Here is an 18,585-nt window from a genome sequence, read left to right on the forward strand (position 1 = left end):
TCCATGAACATTGTTTTTAAAGAAAATGTCTTCGGTAAAATTAATCACATATTTAGTCTGAAACATTTCGTCGGCGATAATTTTGAATCGTTACATGTATTTTCTATGTAAAATGTGTGTCTCGCGAACTACACGCGAAATTGTCGAGATAATTAGTGAGCTAGGATACGCTCTAGAATAATGTTCTCCAACCCCGTATACTTTGTAGTGTACGTCTTTCCCCGCCCCTGATTCTGTTATGCGCTTCTTCGCTCTCACGAGTAACCAAGGTGGTTACCACGATAGGAGTAGACTCGGCGAATCATCCGTCTGCAACAGAAACCTCGAGATATGTATCTCTCCACCTTGGCTAACAACCGGAGATTAACGAGTTGCTTTATCCGTCGACGTACACCCGTCCGCCGCGCGCTGTAGAGATATGAATTCTTTTCGCGGCCGCATGAAGCGGGGGGGTAAGAATGGAGGATGGTATCATCTAGTCGGGAAGGAGTTCTTGGGACGAGCAGACAGCGTTAATCACACTCGCGAAAATAATACAGCTTCGTCGGGGAAAATGCAACACCGCTATATTACGAGAGAACAACCGCATACTGATACGATTGTTTAGTTTAAAAGAGGTTTAGAGATTGTCGATATTATTAAAATAATGATTACATTATTTATAACACACATATTTTCATTAATATAATATATTTTATTAGATTATATTAATAAAAAGGTATTATTATTAAAATTGTTTTGTTATTTTAAGCGATGTATTACGAAAATAAAATATTGTATAACTTTTTAAAATTGCAATCAGAAAGTTTCCCAACAAATAATTGCAATTACGATTAACTATGAATTCAGAACGGTATCATGTTTGAATTTAATCATCTTAATTACTATGATTTTTCATGGTCGATTGGCAGTAATCTTAAATGAGAAAGCAAAATTTTAATTTTTTAGAGTCTAAAATTTAAGAAACTAATAGTCAAATTTAAAAGAGGAAACATTTTTGAAATTAAAAAAATATAAGACTTTTTAAATACATATTTACATGAATATAGTAAAAATTTTAAGAAAGATCATTTGGCCGATTATATGTATATCATATTTACTCGTTTTTAAATATCGACGGTCCAACACAAATCGTAATTTTAGAATAATGTTGCCTGCAAAATACGTTTAAAATATTATTTAAACGGAGAGCATTGTGAAGAATATCACTATGTCGACTCACCAACAGAGGTCTTCCCAATTCTCGCAAGTACTGTGATACATGATTATCCGTTTATATAGAACTTCTTTCTAATATCTCCTCAGGCGTCTAAGGTAGGCTCCCACTACATTACCTTACTAATGAGTCTAGTAGGGGGAAGTCGGGACGAAACGCCAACTTGTGATATTCTTCGCAATCTTATTTTTCTCAGATTTCGATTTATCATTAATTTAACATTACATCGTTATATTGTAATATATCTTTCAACATATTATTAAGATCCAATAAGATGCTATAAGCATCAAAAATTGTTAGATTGCTTGTGTCAATTTAACTAAAGTAATATTATTGCGGTAGTTGATTAGAGTTGCGTTGTAAGTCTGAAAAAATTTCGGCACGCGATTAAGGGGACTACATATGTGGTAAATAAAATTCACACATTATATTAGCAACCAAAATCCTGCTCTTGGCCGTCATTTGGCTGAATATATATCATATTTACTCGTTTTTAAGAAAGAATTACATTTAAATCATATTAGGTACATGGTTAGAGCAAGGGGCTAGTTGAGTAACTTTTTATTCGAACTATTATAAATCTTCACACAATTATGATAAACTAATGAGGATTGCTTTCAAACATTGCATGGTTATCTATCAATAATTAAGCATAGATTCTCAGAATGTCATAAATAAGAAAAAAATTGTATTAAATATGACACAATACATTTTATTCAGCGCAGTAGTTTCCATCTCTGCGCTATCTTACACACATGCATAGACGTGTTTATACATATTTTAGTTATTGAGATATTTGCATGTTCCAACTTGCCTCAACTAACTCCATATTTACCGTATTCCAATACAACCTAAACATAAGTTATTCTTTTTTATTAAAAAATGTTAGGGGAATGATAAATAAAAATAAACGAATATTACTCTTATAAGAGTATAAATTTATTAACATATTGACATGTTTGTTGACATGTAATAACACACAAAGAATTATTTTTAAAACAATTACCTATTGTCTATTTATCTCTATGATGTTTAACGGGTAAATTAGAATTGTTTATAGAATAACAAAAGTAATAAAAAAATATTACAATTGATGCGTGTACGCTTAGTACGTCTAGGTTGGTTTAATCAATCATATCAGCCATATTGGTTCAATTTTTCAAAGCTTTTTCTCTTTAATTATAAACAAAATTATGTTCTTTATGATGAAAATATTAAAATAAATACAGTGTTAAGTATAAATACACTACTACAATATGAACTACGGAAATAACCATATCGTGGTATATACGTTAGTTATAGAAAGCAGTCACTTCAATTACATCACGATCACAACATTATGCATTTTGCTTTACTGACAATAATAGAATGAACAAACTGAACAATAAATCGATCGATCGAGTTAGATGGACAGCTTGCACGACTTAGTGCTCTACATCTGTTATCACGTATAATTATGCACAAATATACCATATATAGCGAATAAGTTACTATTATTGGATACTAGGCTATATAAAGTCCGGTTATCTTAATTTATGTACGTCAGAGAGACAGAGAGATATAGACTTGAAAAGTTCTTAATTTAAGTTGATATGATCGTATCCATTGAAGCTGAATTTGTATAATATTTGATTGTTTTTTAGAAATATTATGTGTGTGTGTGCATTAAAATTTTTACGTTACCAGAACCACAAAGCAGATTCTGTTGGAAATACTTATTGCATTCTTTTGTCTGTCTCTTTCTTGATCGGTAAATTCTCGTACAGAGTAAGATGATACTTTCGCAGTGTGCACTTCCCGCGTGCAATTGTGCATAAATACGGTGCAATTAAAATATAAAAAAAAAAGAATCGTTTGCTCATGCGATCCGCTTTGTAGTCGCTCCGACTCCGGTCTCCGCGTGTCTATGTGAGAAACACGCCACCATACTTTCGTGATCCTTTATTCTCGTCTTTTGAAGTACAATAGTCTTCAAAAATTCCATTTAAAGAATCCAGTGTATTCTTTAAAAGTTAAATGCTCTTATAGTAATAATGCTAATAACATATCATAAAAATGAAGAAAAAATAAAATTAAAATTGATTGGAAATTAATATGGATTTTAGAATTGCTTTATCAAAATAAAATTAAAATATGAATAGAAAATAATAAAAATAATAATAATCTCTTTTAAAAACATGCTAAAATGACTAATTAATTCTTCTTAGAAGAGAGAATTATAATCTAGAAATTCCTCTCAAAAGAATCAGTTTCCATTAATGGATTATTGATTCACAGAAGTGGATCAGTGGCAAGATTCTTAGTCATGCACGTAGCCAACGATATACATTTCCGCTATAGATGAAATTTCAACGAACACGAAATCAATTTGTGAACGGTATTATAAGATAAATCCTGCATACACGCACTTACACAAACATACAATTACTATATATCATCTGTAGCGGAGCATGTGCATGTCGTAATTGTCGAAGGAATATTACATATACAACATGCGTATGTGCGTATATACGCGAATGTGCACTATAGCGACCACTCAGCGTTTTGATCTCCCACCAGTTTCTATTGTAGCGAACGTAGCGACCAGGCAGCAAGAAGCCATCCTGGTACCAGTCCAGTCGTTGCTTAGACCCCGACTCCATCGAGAGCGCTTCTCGAATCTTCGACACGAGCTGGTGATTTCTTAACGCGTTCGCGAGATTGAAAGTGAGATTGGACTGAGTACATCGTCGATTTTTGATTATTTTGGTGATATGACATTACGACAACGTGATGCCGCCAGACTGGTAAATATCAGTCAATTTTGTTATACGTTTTTATAGTAATCAAATAAATAATTCCTACTCATCGATTAATATTTACTTTTACTATTTTATCTCTAACATTTTATAATTGTAAATTTACTTCAGTTATGAATAAAATACAGATATTCTAGATATTAAATAATTTGCATTTATGTCTTATATATGATGCATACATATATGCATACATAAGATCTTAAACATTGAAAAAAAAACAGAAATTTTAGAAAAACAATATTCCTTATTGTATATTTAGCAGAAAATATTTAAATTTTAGCGGCTTATTTAAATACTTAAATTTAAGCGGTCCAATAAGAATTGATATTATTTAAATTTTATCTGATTATTATACAGATCTAGGATAGCGAAAAATGGCATACATATTTCTCTTATTTCTTATTTATTGACATTTTTATCAAAACGTGGTGAAAAATTAATACAAACTTGGTGAATTAAACCTCTTTTTATTACTAATAAATAAAATTCTGACTTATATCAAACTATATTATTTATTGAAATAAAATAAAGCAAGTTGAAAATAGCATAGATGTAAATGTATAATTCTATGACATTAAAATATGCAATAATTGGAATATCCAGGGAAATTTGAAGAAACAATTTTGTCTCGTTCTCTTTTTGCTAGATACATTATTCGTTTTCAAGTATACATTTAAAAAAAAAATAGATATGCCATTGTTGTAAGTAAAATTTCTATTGAGAATTTGATTTTTGTATAATTACGTGATTTTTTAATGTTCAAAATGTATGGCATTACCTATTATTCTTAATGTTGAAAAAGAGATATTTACGAAAGCAATTGCTTGAAGGTAATAACTGAAGAGAGAAATTTTTCTGACATCAGTGCTGGTTATGCAAAGAGCATGCTTGAGACGATTCGACGCCTCAGACATGCATCTGCATCTGGGATGCAACAGGTGCAACGTGTCCGGGAATGCATTTGAATAATTGGAACGTACAAACACGCGAGAACTACTTCGCATTGTGTTAGGATGTCTCAGCAGGATCGATCATAATGATCCAACATGAATTTAGCAACGTACTGAATATATCTTTCATTAATGCAACTCGATAATTATCTTTCGTGTAATTTATGAAAACATTATTGTGATGATTCTATTGTAAAGAGAAATACTTAGTAAATTCGTATATTTCGTAAATCTACGTAGTCACACAGAATAGTTAAATTTAACAAATTTTAAAAATATAATCTAATGACTTCATTATTTCAGTATCTATTCTAAATCTTTTTAAAATTAAGGAAGAACGACTTGCGATAATACAGATTGCCATTAAATTTGCTCTTTTTTAATATAATAGATAATATTTAGTGTGTTTCTAAAAAAATAATCACTAAATAACGTTCGTAATTTGCTCAATTTATTTTAATGTTTATAATTTACTCTAAAAATTTTATTACAATTAATTTTTTATACAAACTAAATAAACTTTATTTAACAGAATTAATGACAGCGTTATCTTTGAATTTTTTAGAATATTTTATTTATATATTATCGAATGTTTAAGCGTATTCTTGTTTTTATACATACATTATGTTATCCGAATTGAAAAGTTTAGAGATTTATAAAAAGACGTGTCGCTTTACATTATCATGCATATCTAAAAAAGATAATGTAAATAACTGTTTTTTAATTCAATTTTTATTTTATTATATAAATAAGTAAACAATTCATTTTTTTTTTTTTGCTTAGAAACAACTGAGATGCCATTGGACTTTGATTAGACTATTATTATCAGTTGATTTCTCTTGCTCTGTATTTCTTGCTTCTATGACACTGTATGGCATGTGTGATATTAATAATTCATTATACCATGTTCATGTTCCTAACGGATCTTTGCGTGATTACATTTCTAGTTTGATTCCATTATTAAGTAGTTTCAGCAGAGAGGCACGATTTTATTTTACATAAATTAATTAAATTCGTGTTTCTCTCTTATTTAAATATTGGTACTTTTAAAATAAAAATAAATCTCAGCTGAAAACGAATGATGGTTCTTCCTCCTGTATTATATAAACAGTTTAATGTACTTGATTAAAAGATATAATTATGATTATTTTATGTTATCTAATCTCAAGGAACTTTCTATAAAATATTATTTGAATCCTGATATACTATTTTCTTAAAATGTAAGTATAATTATCATGTTTTTCTAAATATTCTTCTGTACACATACATGAATGTCAGAATATTTCTATAAATCGTGTTCTTGTCAAGGAAAGATAATCATGCAGTAAACGGCAAATGCCGGGCGTAATCGAAGTTGTTGGCAGTACGTTGATTCCCTTGAAACATACTCATGAATCGCGTTCATGATTCGATGACATTCCGTGGCGATTGTCGGCCCCTTGACTTTCACTCCCGCGCGTTTCGTTGATCGTTTGTGTCCAAGGCACGATCACAAGCCGTGACTCGGTCGTTCTAGAAGGTGAGGGCAGAAAAGGAAGAGCGTGTCTCGTTTTCTTCGAGTTCATTGAATCCGTTCGAGTACTCCAACTTGCCGGTACTTGTGCGGCGCAACGTCCTGGAAACGTGCCATCACGCAAATCGATCGATCGATCATCGATCACCTCCTATCAGACACCAATAGTGAGCTCGGCGACCTCGGTGTTGCGCAGTCCTTTCGCTCTTAATTCTTTTGACATTATAAGGAATTCTTTTATTTAATATTGAACTAATATTAAACTACAATATACTTCCATTTATTTCTGAACATTTTACGTATTATGTTGATCGATAAATTATATATATTTTAAATATGTAGATACAATTCGTAATTGGGATAGATTTCATCAAATCAAATTAAAGTAAACGCAATCGGAATATATAATTTACGCATCAACATTTGCGGAGATTTATATAGGCATTTTATTTATCTCTCTATATTAGATTTATTCTTGAAACCTTACAAATAATATTATTTTGTTTCAACTGATAAGAAACCCTTATTGAGTTAATATCAAATAGATACTATTTAACAAAATTTAATATTGTAAAAATAATGAACGTTACATATATAAAAATTATTTTATTGTAATTCGACCATTTACTGTTTTATGCATATTAAAAAAGATACATTTTTAAATTGATTTCAAATTAATTGCGTCATGTTTATTACTTAAAATGCGATTAAGGATTTTTTTATAGAGATTCACATTTTTAGTCGTTTAATAAATGTCCATTTAAAGTCAAATAAATTTTCATTGAGATATTTACACCAATCAATAGCATAGCATATAAATGATATTATCAAACAAAGATTAGGTTATGTAACAAAACATTGGAATAATTTTAATTTAATACTTCTTTTTTTCCCTTTAATACCTATAAAGTTCTTTTTAATGTGAAAGGTATAAATTGGATAATGGTTTTCTGTTTATAGACATAGATGTACTTCAAAATAAAATAAATAATTTTAATGTTGAAATTTCCAGAATAAATCAATAATGCAGGCGATTTTAACAAATTAAATTTTAGAAATAAGGATACAGAACTTACAAATTATTTTTTTATTTATTTTTAATTAAACTTTATATTTATAGAGAACGTTTGAGACACTTAAGTGTTAAAATTTTAACTTATTTGTAAAATTTGCATTTAAATAATTGTTATCTAAAGGAATTGTAATTAAAACACTTTGCAGTTTTGTAATTTTAGAATATTCTAGTTTGCATTTATGCTTGTCTTTAATGAATAAATTTAATAAATCTTCATTGTTATTTGGTAGGCGGTTTTTACTGATAGTGACTACAATTTAATTCTTGCACAGTGTTTTCTATCATAAATATTGTGTTTTTCACAATTTCATGTTGGAAAATACTATGGAATGCATTGCCTTAATTTAGATGTCATTTCCGTTAGTTGTAACAATTCTCTTTTTCTCGAATGGCTAGAAGCGCTAATTAGCTTTACGATTCCAGAAAGCTGCGAAAATCGCGTTCGCTCGCAAATGCTTGTGGCAACTTGCTTTGCCCGGCTTCGACTCGATTCACACGCATAAGATGAGTCGTAGAACGTGTGTCGCGATGTATGCGCGTTTCCATATCCGTATTGTCGCATGCAGTCCCATGTATGCGTTCGATTTAAATACCGGCGGACCAATTAGAGGGGTTAATTCCTAAGTGATTTATGACTTCAACCGGGGGAGAGCGACCTGACCTTAAGCTTCGTCTCTAGTATCGTTACACAATCGCCGACGAGCTTTATTTGTACAACCGTTAATCGACCAACACGCGCGCACTTTACGCACACCCTTTTCGTGCATGACCTCGGAGGATCTGCCGGAATATATTAGCTGTTTGGGTGCTTGTTAACAACGGACAGTGCTTTATACCGAGGGGAAAATATCGGCGTAAATTTGGCGTTTTATGTAGCATTTTATGTATATTTATATTAATACATTCTATTGTACATAAGCGAAACTGCATAAAATTAATTTTTATTGAAAGTATAGTGATAGTATTTACTAACTTAGATATTTGTAAACGTTATATGATAAAAAATACAATGATGTTTTTTGTTACAATTAGAATGGAATATAACGTATTTAGTATTATATAATAATAAAAACATAATAGTTAAAGATTGAAACATCATGAGATAATAGGCAGAAATAAATACATTGCAGTGTTCATATTTCTATTATATTTGATATTTCTTTACTGTGTTTATTTTCTCATCATCTTGATATTTTACCAAATGTTAGTATGTCTTGATAAATTATCGAAAAATTTACAAGGAATCTTCTGCTAAATTACCTAGTAACATTAATCAACTCATTAAGTTGTCGCAGATTTTTTTTTCTTTCAAGTAACTCTCTATTACATCTCGTAGTTCGTTAGAGAAATGCGCTTGTTTTGAAGTCACGTCGCGTGGGTGAGTCGTCTTTTTCTTGGCAACTGCGACTTTATTTTGTTACTTTATCTTATATAACTTCTCGAGGGAGATGTATATTCGAAAATTTACTCGAAGATAGTCTCGCACGTGCATCATATCATTTCGTAATCGCTCTCGCCGAGAGCAGAATCGAGATCACCGAGTATCTCGAGGCGTAACGAAGCGAAGAAGTCGCGGCGGGTTAGTATTGGCCACATCGTGTTCTTCTCAGGCGAATCCAGGTGGATTCTCTGTAACTAATCTTCATTCACTAATCTTTATCGCAATTGACGAATTCCACGTCCTAACGTATCATTCCTAAATGATACGATACTTCGCCATATCTTTTCCTGCTTCCTCCTCCTTTTCTCATCAATAAATCTGACCTTTTTCCTTTTTGTGAGCTGGAATAATGAATTATTTTGTTCTTAAAATTTACTATGGATAGTAAGCATTTTCAAAATTCTGATAGACACAGTGTATTATTTATAAATATATATACACTGTATAAATACAACTGTCTAAATTTGATGTTTTTACAAGCATGTTTGTGAATCTTCTATAATATTAATTAATTAAATCTTTCAAATATTACTTGCGAAAATTAACACCTCAGTTATAGCTCACTTTCTGCTACCGTAAACTTTTCAATGCGAACATCTTTAATTTCATACTCGATCGAGGTACAGGAATCCCCGACGAGCGCTCGTCCGCTTCGTAACTTCGTGATGCACAAACTTTTGAATTAAAGAGCGCATGGATAAAAGACGAAGTATCGATAACAGGTATTGGAAACAACTTTGCCGGCTATAAGTGCGTTGTTCGCCAATTGAAAACTGTCAGCCGAGCAGAGTTATCGCATTTAAGACAACGGCCATTTCGCTCTCCACCCTTCGTCCGGGGAATTACGATTAATGTGCCATTAAGAGAGATTGGAAATCGTTTCGACCCCGGAGACTTTCGTCGCCCAATGGCACGGACGACAAAGTTCCCACGAGCGTCCAGGATTTTGCATTCCATTTGCCGGGAACGTTACCCGGCTTCGCTTTCGTTCTCCCGAGGGTGCACTCGCTGCTATAGCAGACTAGCGGTAGCTACGTTGGAGGTAAATCGTATTTGCATGAGGGTTCCTCCAGCTCTCCTCAGGTAGATTTCAACGACCTCCCGTGTTCTATGACATTGTTTGTTGTTTCCTCAAGAAAGTTACGACGTTCCATTTTGAGAAGGTTTGAATCGTCGCGTGCGCTCTTGTGTATGCAAAAACATCGACAATCGAGCGCACTTTTTAGTGACTGAATAAATCAAGTATGTATAAAATAAAATTGATTAAATAAGATTCAAAGTTCTTGGGCTTATAAATGTTACAATATTTAACTTTTTTCAACGAAAAATAAGAATAAGTTGAATTAAAAATTTTTAATGTATTTATAAAGTATGAATATTGTAAATCATTTATCTATTAATTGCTGTTAAATAATTTTTTTTTTAATTTCGGTTGGAGCTGATAATGACGAAACTGAAATTTCATTTTAAATTACAAGTATTTAATCATTGCGACATGACAATTGAATTGCAAGATCGAAAGGATTAAGACGGCATTTACGACATCAAAGCATTCTGCTGTATATTTATCGTGAGGTAATCGTAAATTGCTATTGCACTTCTGCAAAAGAAATTATTGCGACTCGGTAGGAGCAAAAGATGGTTGAATGTTTACGAGGAAACGGGACATGCATACCTAGCCGATATTATGGCATTGAACTTGGCCCCGTGCCTGAAACTTTTTAATTTATTCGTGCAACCTTTGCTTTTGGAGTTTGTTAACCCTTTGCGGTCGTTGCCATTGGAGCAACGACGTCGCGTTGCGGCGGCTGCTTGTTTTGCTGCATGGTGATATATCATTCGGTGCGCTGCATCGAACAGAATGTTCTTGGGCGAGCATTTTGCAATGTTCAAAGTTGAAAGGGGAAAAAAATTACGATTTAATCTTAGAAGGTGATCAATATTTCAGACGATTTTTTTTTAACAACAAAATATTTTAATTCTTACACTAACAGAAATGTTTAATTGGATTAATCTGAATTCTGATTAAAACGGAAGGATCAGAATTTTCTGATGAAATGTACTGGAATTATAGTTGAGGTAACAGGATTGATACAATCAGAATCTTCTGATTCGTCCATTTTTAATTCGATATTTTTCTTAATATATATAAATACTATATATATACACTGCATTAGAGAACATGACTACTGTTATATATTCTCTATGAACCCTTATACATGACAAATAACTTATTTGTTTCTATAATGTAATTTTATAAAGAATTATAATAATGGAATATTATCATAAATTCTTTTATTTTGAGTTAACCCTTCTATATATATATTTTACAATTTTGTATGTATATGTGTGTTGTGTGTGTGTATGTGTGTGTGTGTGTGTTGTGTGTGTGTGTTACTATAAAAATAAATTTCTAATTAGATATCAAAACATTCCATTATTTAATTACATATTACTTTATACCATTATGTTATACATTTAAGTGAATTCATTAAATAAAATGGCTATGTTATTTATATTAAATTAGTTTTTTTAAATTAATTTATCTTTTATTTATACTTCTTTCATTTTACTTATTTTTGTAATAACCCATAACACATCATACCTTACAGTTTTGTATTTATATCTATAGAATTTGGCTGTTTTATTTACCAAGAGTAAACTGAAATGCTTGGAATTATGATTAAATACTTATATTTTTTACCATGAAACATTTTTTGTTTTCTGATTTTTCTGTATTATTTAGGAATCTGAAGAATTTAATCAATCAACTTAGTCCTAATTTTATTTAAAACGTTTAATATTATTTTATCATACTGTATTTAAAATTTGCACTCTATATTCATGCCCTTTGCTAACATTTGAGGGGGGGGGAGGGGTCGCCTAACATACTGCTACGGCCGCCATTATTCGTGGGAAATTCAGGGCGCTTAATCGCATTCTGACTCCCTCATTTAACGAGCGGAAACATTATTAACGAGCGTATACCCGACTTTTTTTTTACCTCCGCGCACCATCGCCACCACCATCACCGCTATACCGACAACTCTTCGTCGCCTCTTTTTCCCCCCTCTTTTTCTAAAAGCCATTGTCTATACGGTCGTCGCGGTTTCTCAACGACGTGGCGTGGGAAGGTTCGCAGGGCCTTAAAGTTCGCGCCGTTCAAGGCAAGGTGATATGCACATGGAAGTCAAGCTGCGCCTCTCTAACCCAATTTATATATAGGAGCACGTTGTTGTGAAGCAGCATTTACACCAAAATCGATGAGCGTTTCCCTTTGCGAATTGGTACGCTCACGAGAACTCCATTACAGTTGTCATATGATGGGTTCGTCGCTACTTGACTATTCCGTGGGGAACTTCTGGGGACGCTCATGGAATAACCCACCCTAGAAGTTTCGCACCGAAAGCCAATTAGCTTGTCTAGTTGTATGGCAATTAGGACAGAATTTATGCGTAGTCGATACTATGTGTCACACAAAAGTTCCTAATTTTAATTATATTTTATAATTTCATTTTAATCACATTGCCTAATAAGGTTATATTAATTTAAGTCAATTTTTACACTATTACAATTGAAGGACTCGATGTAAAAACCGAACAGCTCTATTTTTTTAAAGGAGGATGTTAAGAAAGGGCCGATTTTTGTTCAAAAAGTTGTAAATAAAAGAAAAAATGGAGTTGATTACTTTTTACATCAAGCCTTTTAATTAATATAATATATTATCGTACCTGTTTAAACTTTTTGAAAAATTTAAGATAATTTTTCAAAGTAATTATATTTTGAGTATCTTAACGATGAGAAATTATGTTTAAATTATGTTGATTTTTGTGCTTTATGGATAACGTTATGAGCCATTAATTATTTACTTAGTTGATTCAAGGAACAAATGGTAATAACTGCGTTACCAGGTTATTGTGTTATGTCAGAACAAAGACTGCATTATAATTGCAAATTTATAAATCTAAATTTGTGTACATACAACATACCATAAAAACATATTTGTTAGGGTTCGCATACTGTGCAAGTGGATTAAGGACTCCCCGAGCTCTAATTAAGTAATTACAAAATGCGATTAGTTCGCGGCCATAACTAATTAGCATTCATCCACGACGGGATGAATAATAGCGTGTTTCAGTGGGGCAATAGGCCTTTCTCATCTTCTCCACCTCTGTATCTTTAATAACATATTAATATGTAACTCGCGCAGCAATCAACATTTCGACGCACATATACTAATCGGTCGCATTGTTTATTCTTTTTGTTGCAGCCGGAAGAACGCGATCATTCTCAGGACTCAACTGTCCGTGAGGGTTCACACCATCATAGGTGAGTGCCATCACTCTCTCTCTCTCTCTCTTTCTTTCTCTCTCATCGTAGATTTCTGATTTAAATCTCGACGGGCTCCCACGATCCACTTGGATGGCTCATCCATGCCGACCACGCGCGCTGATTCCTCGACCCTTAACTGGCAGCGTCGGGTCGAGTCTCGTTCTAGTTACTCGGTCACTTGTTTCGGTTCACTGACAACGGTGACCTTCTGCTTATAACTGTAACGTTGATGCTGCGAAGCATTGAGTTTTGCTAATGATGATCAGATGGAGGAGGATGACTATACAGAGAATGAGACTAAATGAAATTAATATGTCTTACGGGCATTTGAATAATCTTGTTTTACCAACTTCTAATTTTGCTTAATTAAAATTATTAGAATTATTGATAATTATCTATATAATATGCATTTTAAGAATAAAAAGTAACCTATAAATCTAGGTTTTGTAAATTAATATACAGACATTAAGTAAATAATTATCTCTATTAATTACAAATTTTAAATCGATGAATATGTTAAAACTTATAATATGAGATCTATTTTTTTAAATATTTAATATTAGAAACTGAAAAGGTTTATAAACAAACAACGTGTAAAAATATTTTTATTAATAAAATTAACTTACTAAAATTAAGAAACCTATGAATAAAACCTATAAAAAATTATTTTTAATTAGATTTCAATAAATTATACAAGTAATCTTTTTAATTATAATAATATTTGTTCCTTAATATTATTTTTAATTGTATATATAACAATTTTATGACAAGATATATTTTAGGTTGAACATATTTTAGGTTAAATCGTTGTTATTTTACTTATGAGGTCACTTGTTTTGGTTCACTAGCAATAGCGATCTAACTGTAATAGTGACAATGCGACCAATCAATGTTTGTGTGTGAATAGTCACGCACATTTAATCATTATAGCATGAAGAGATCCAAATGTATAGGGACCGTATATCATTAATATGAATAATTTATACTGATTGTGATACTGACATCGTGTACAATCGATGACGTCTGCTGGATAAACATATATGTGTATGGTAAATCATAAAAGTGTATTTATAGGAACGTAGATATTTACATTCATAAAAATTATACAGCCGAGTTATATTGAAATAATGTGACTAAAAGTTGTGGCACTTTTTTAATATCCTTTTATTTTTTAAACATTAGTAGTTTTTTAATATTAAAAAATTTTTTGTGATCTAAATTGTGCGAACAATTACAGAAACAATGAATAACGAACGCATAATTAAATTTATAATATGTTTTTAAGCAAAATATAATGTTTTTAAATATAAGCTACGACATAATTATACAATGTCGTAAACAATGAGCTCTGTTGCCTGTTGATAATTAGCAAAGTAATGACTATGCCGTTGAGTGCGGAACCCTGTACCTGCGAAAATCAAGCTAATCCTTTATCGTGGCTCAGCGACCATCCATCACCGTCTATGACAGACGGTACTTAATCACGCAATGTCGAATAAAAACTCCCTTCGTTCTACATTCTTTTTACCCGTAGCATTACAAAAATCGTTACTGAAATTACGACAATAGCAGCAAATACGCACCTCTTCTTGATCCTTTCGCCACCAATTGATTCCTAGTTTAGAAATATCTAATTATTTATGTATACATCTAAACTGTGTAATATGTTACGAAAATATTTAAAAATTCTTAATTTTCTTATTCTAGTAATGTTTTGAAAATTGAAATATTTAGAATGTTTAGAAAATATTATTAAAATAGCTTTATATATTTATATAACAAATATGATTGAAATAGCTTTCGCTCTTTTTCTCTTTATTAGAAGAAATAAAAAACTAATATGATTTGTGGAAATTTGCGTAATCATTTTAAATTTGAAATAATCATGTTTTCTTACCATATGATTGTTCCATAAGTACTTAACACTAAAAATGTAGCATGAACATTATTGAAATTTCTGTAAGAATACGATGAGTCAATACGTAGCTTCGACTTTTCTTATTGACACTAAGTGCATTTTCTCGGCGATGATTACCTTGAACGTTTTTATTGACGTACAGTGGAACAAATTGGAATATTACGAGAAAATTGAAACGTGTCATGCGAGATTTTCGAAGCTATTGCATTTATTTTACACTTTTTCTTACGCATAATGCATACTTAACCAAATTTTTTTAATAAATAAGCAATGATTATTGTTTTATCAATTTTATGAAATAAATGATTCTGTGTGAGGGATTATTTTGATAACCGCGTTCTGATTAAACCTTATTATGCCTGAATTACTGTAATTACGAGTACGTACTTTAACAATTTGTAGAGAAACAATCTGTGGGGGGTTCTATTTACATTTTTAAAACAGGCTTTAATAGCTTACATTTTATTTATAAGCTTGCAATATTTTTATTTTTATCAAATCCACTTATTTATCCCTTTATAATTCTGCAAATTATTAAACTTAAAAATAATGCATTAAAATTTTAACGAGTAAAACATATTAAATCTTTTTCTAATTTATATCAATTTTTAAAAATTGTATATAAATAATATAATTTAAATAAGATTTACTTCTTAATTAATTTTATTATTACGAAGATGTTTTCTATCTGGAAACTATATAATAAGATATGTTGAAATATGTATATGTACATGTGCGAGAGAGCTATGATTAAATTTGTTCGTGTGAATAAAATCTTATTTCTTGTATTTCAAATTTATTTCTATTAAGATTATTATATTATTTCCGTTATAGTGAAAAGTATTTCTATAAGATGTTCAGATGAGCTTATTTGACTTGCTAACATCAATTTCTTGAAAATAAGCAAAGATATTCCTTGCGCCTCTTCACCATGTAAATTATTCCTTACGGGATTGGTTCCGCTATCAAAGCTATTTGTTGCAATAGACATTGTTATAATTGTTAACATTTGTATTAGAAATGTGTAGAAATATTTTTTTACTACAAAATTATTGATATAAAGTACGAAATATATAGCGGAAGTATAATACGTTTTTTAAATATGTTGTATATGCACGTGTATACTGTATATGCACGTGGAGTAGAACAAAGTTAGATAAGGCACGTATTTTATTTTGTTTCTAAGATCTAAAATTTTAAAATTGGGCTTGCATAGAAATTAGTACTTTCAAAATAAGCAATAAAAAATTGATTTTTTTTCTCTCGGTCCTCTTAAATAATTTGCATCTTTAATGTTCACTTCAGGAAAAAAATTAGCAATATTAATATATTTTATGTACACGTTAAGTCTGCTAATAAATAAAAATTTTGCTAAAATGTATCGTAGATGAAATACTACACAGAACAAAATTTGCGAATGATGTGTGTCAGGTACACCTGCAGGCTCTGTGTCCTGGTTCATTGAACTTTGTGAAGGCGGTAGAGGAGATAATCGAAGATACAGAATAAGCAAGAAAAAAAGAAGTTTCAAAAGGGCAGAGGGAGGAGCGGTAGACAAAGTGGACCGTGCCGTTTTACATATTTTAACGGTTCTTCGTGTACCTCGGCCCTCGTGAAATTTGTCTGTCTTTTTTTTATTTTGATCCTTCTTCTGTTCTTCTTCCTATGTGACCTATAGCTACCTTTGAAAAGCGAGTAGGGAAGACGATCTTATCTTGCAAGAATATCCCGCGAATATTTTATTTATGCTTGAATACGTGCAGGCTATTTCAAATGAACAAAAATATCTTGAGAAGCAGTGGAAATAAGAAGAGTTTACGGATTTCTTTAGGTAGAAAAAAATTAATTTCAAATAAATGTTTGTAACGCGTCTTTACAAAATTTTTTGACAATCACATGAGTGTAAGAAAAATTTATTGCATTTCTGTAAATATATACGCACTAAATATTAAAATTATAATTGTTATATATATGTCTAAACACATTTTTTCTTGAGAGTGCTATATTATATTGCATTTCATTGCGCATCTATTAATCGCCTTTCATCTCTTGCATCGATGAGCACGAAGTATTGCATTATGCGAAGCGGTAACGATGAATAATTTTACTATTCCGTTTCGCTCACGAACAGATCATACAAATATTTCGCAGGTAGCCGGTTAACCGGACGCATTACATAGCACGAGATGTGCCACGAGAGCACGTTTTCACGTATCACGCGACATGTGGATTCGGATTTCGCTCACGTTGAACAATCTGGCAATAGTATTTCAGGTTGTCCACAAAATGGATTAAATATTTTAGTATTTAGTAGCAAATAGAAATTTTTGCAAATTCTAAATTTTTAATAAACTGACCTTTTATTGTTATCTGATTGTAAGAATAGATGTTAATTTTTTCTATTTATATAACTTACTAATATAAAACTTAAATAATGAACTCTTTTAATTTTTCGCAACAATTGCTGGTAAATATTAAACTCAAGACAAAAATTACTAAAAACAAAATTACAATTTTTAATTAATTTTTATTTTACTGTTACATAAATCTTATGACATCTTAAACCTTATTCAAATTATTATTTTATTAGTTTTTGAAAGTTAACTTGCACGTATCATAATTTAAAAAATGTGAAATTAAATTTATAATTTCTTGTTTATTATTCTTCATATTTTTACATTTTTGAAACATTTCTAATTTAATTCTCGTTACTACTCTTATATTAGAATAATGTTACATGCCAATTGGCATCGTTTATGAAACAAACAATTATAGATAAAAATAGTACGTAATAACATTTGTCACGCCATATGAAAAATTGTGATATTTTTTTATCATATTATTACATTTCTTAAACGTCGCCGCAATTTCATTAATAAAATGATTACGTCAATGAAATAAATTTTTAATGTTAAATGTCTGTGAACATATTTATTTTTTAAATATATATAAATATATAGATACCTCCTTATATTAATATTTTGATTGATTATACTAATTTTTGAATCTACATGAAAATATCACTTTGCTGAATATTTTTAAAATAGTATGCAATTAAAAAATAATTATAGGATCATATTTGAATATTTTTAAAGAAATTTAGCGGGTATATGTATATACATTTAAAATACATAAAACGTTTTTTTTCTTCTGTCAGAGCTAATTAAATCTCTAGTCCGAAAATTAATTAGTAAAAATTAATTTGCATATAGTAACATAATATAAAAAGCACTTAACGCTAAAAATTAAATTTATCGGAACGAAAAGGGATATATAGGCGACAATAGCGCATTACGGTGGAGTCGGCAAAGTTGCTTAACAGCGAAAAGAAGATACCAAGCG

At 30.8% G+C, this 18,585-nt stretch overlaps 1 protein-coding gene across 1 annotated transcript in view; it reads left to right on the top strand.

Annotated features, from left to right (window-relative positions):
- The window catches only part of Fhos (Formin homology 2 domain containing), a 174,443-nt gene that overhangs the window by 120,188 nt on the left and 35,670 nt on the right, over positions 1–18,585 (top strand). Inside the window, exon 11 of the mRNA XM_018548389.1 lies at positions 13,264–13,322. Within this exon, the coding sequence (XP_018403891.1) occupies positions 13,264–13,322 (59 nt within the window). The remainder of the gene's footprint in view (positions 1–13,263; positions 13,323–18,585) is intronic.

This window comes from Cyphomyrmex costatus, unplaced genomic scaffold (genome assembly GCF_001594065.2).
Source record: "Cyphomyrmex costatus isolate MS0001 unplaced genomic scaffold, Ccosl1.0 scaffold123, whole genome shotgun sequence".
NCBI lineage: Eukaryota > Metazoa > Arthropoda > Insecta > Hymenoptera > Formicidae > Cyphomyrmex > Cyphomyrmex costatus.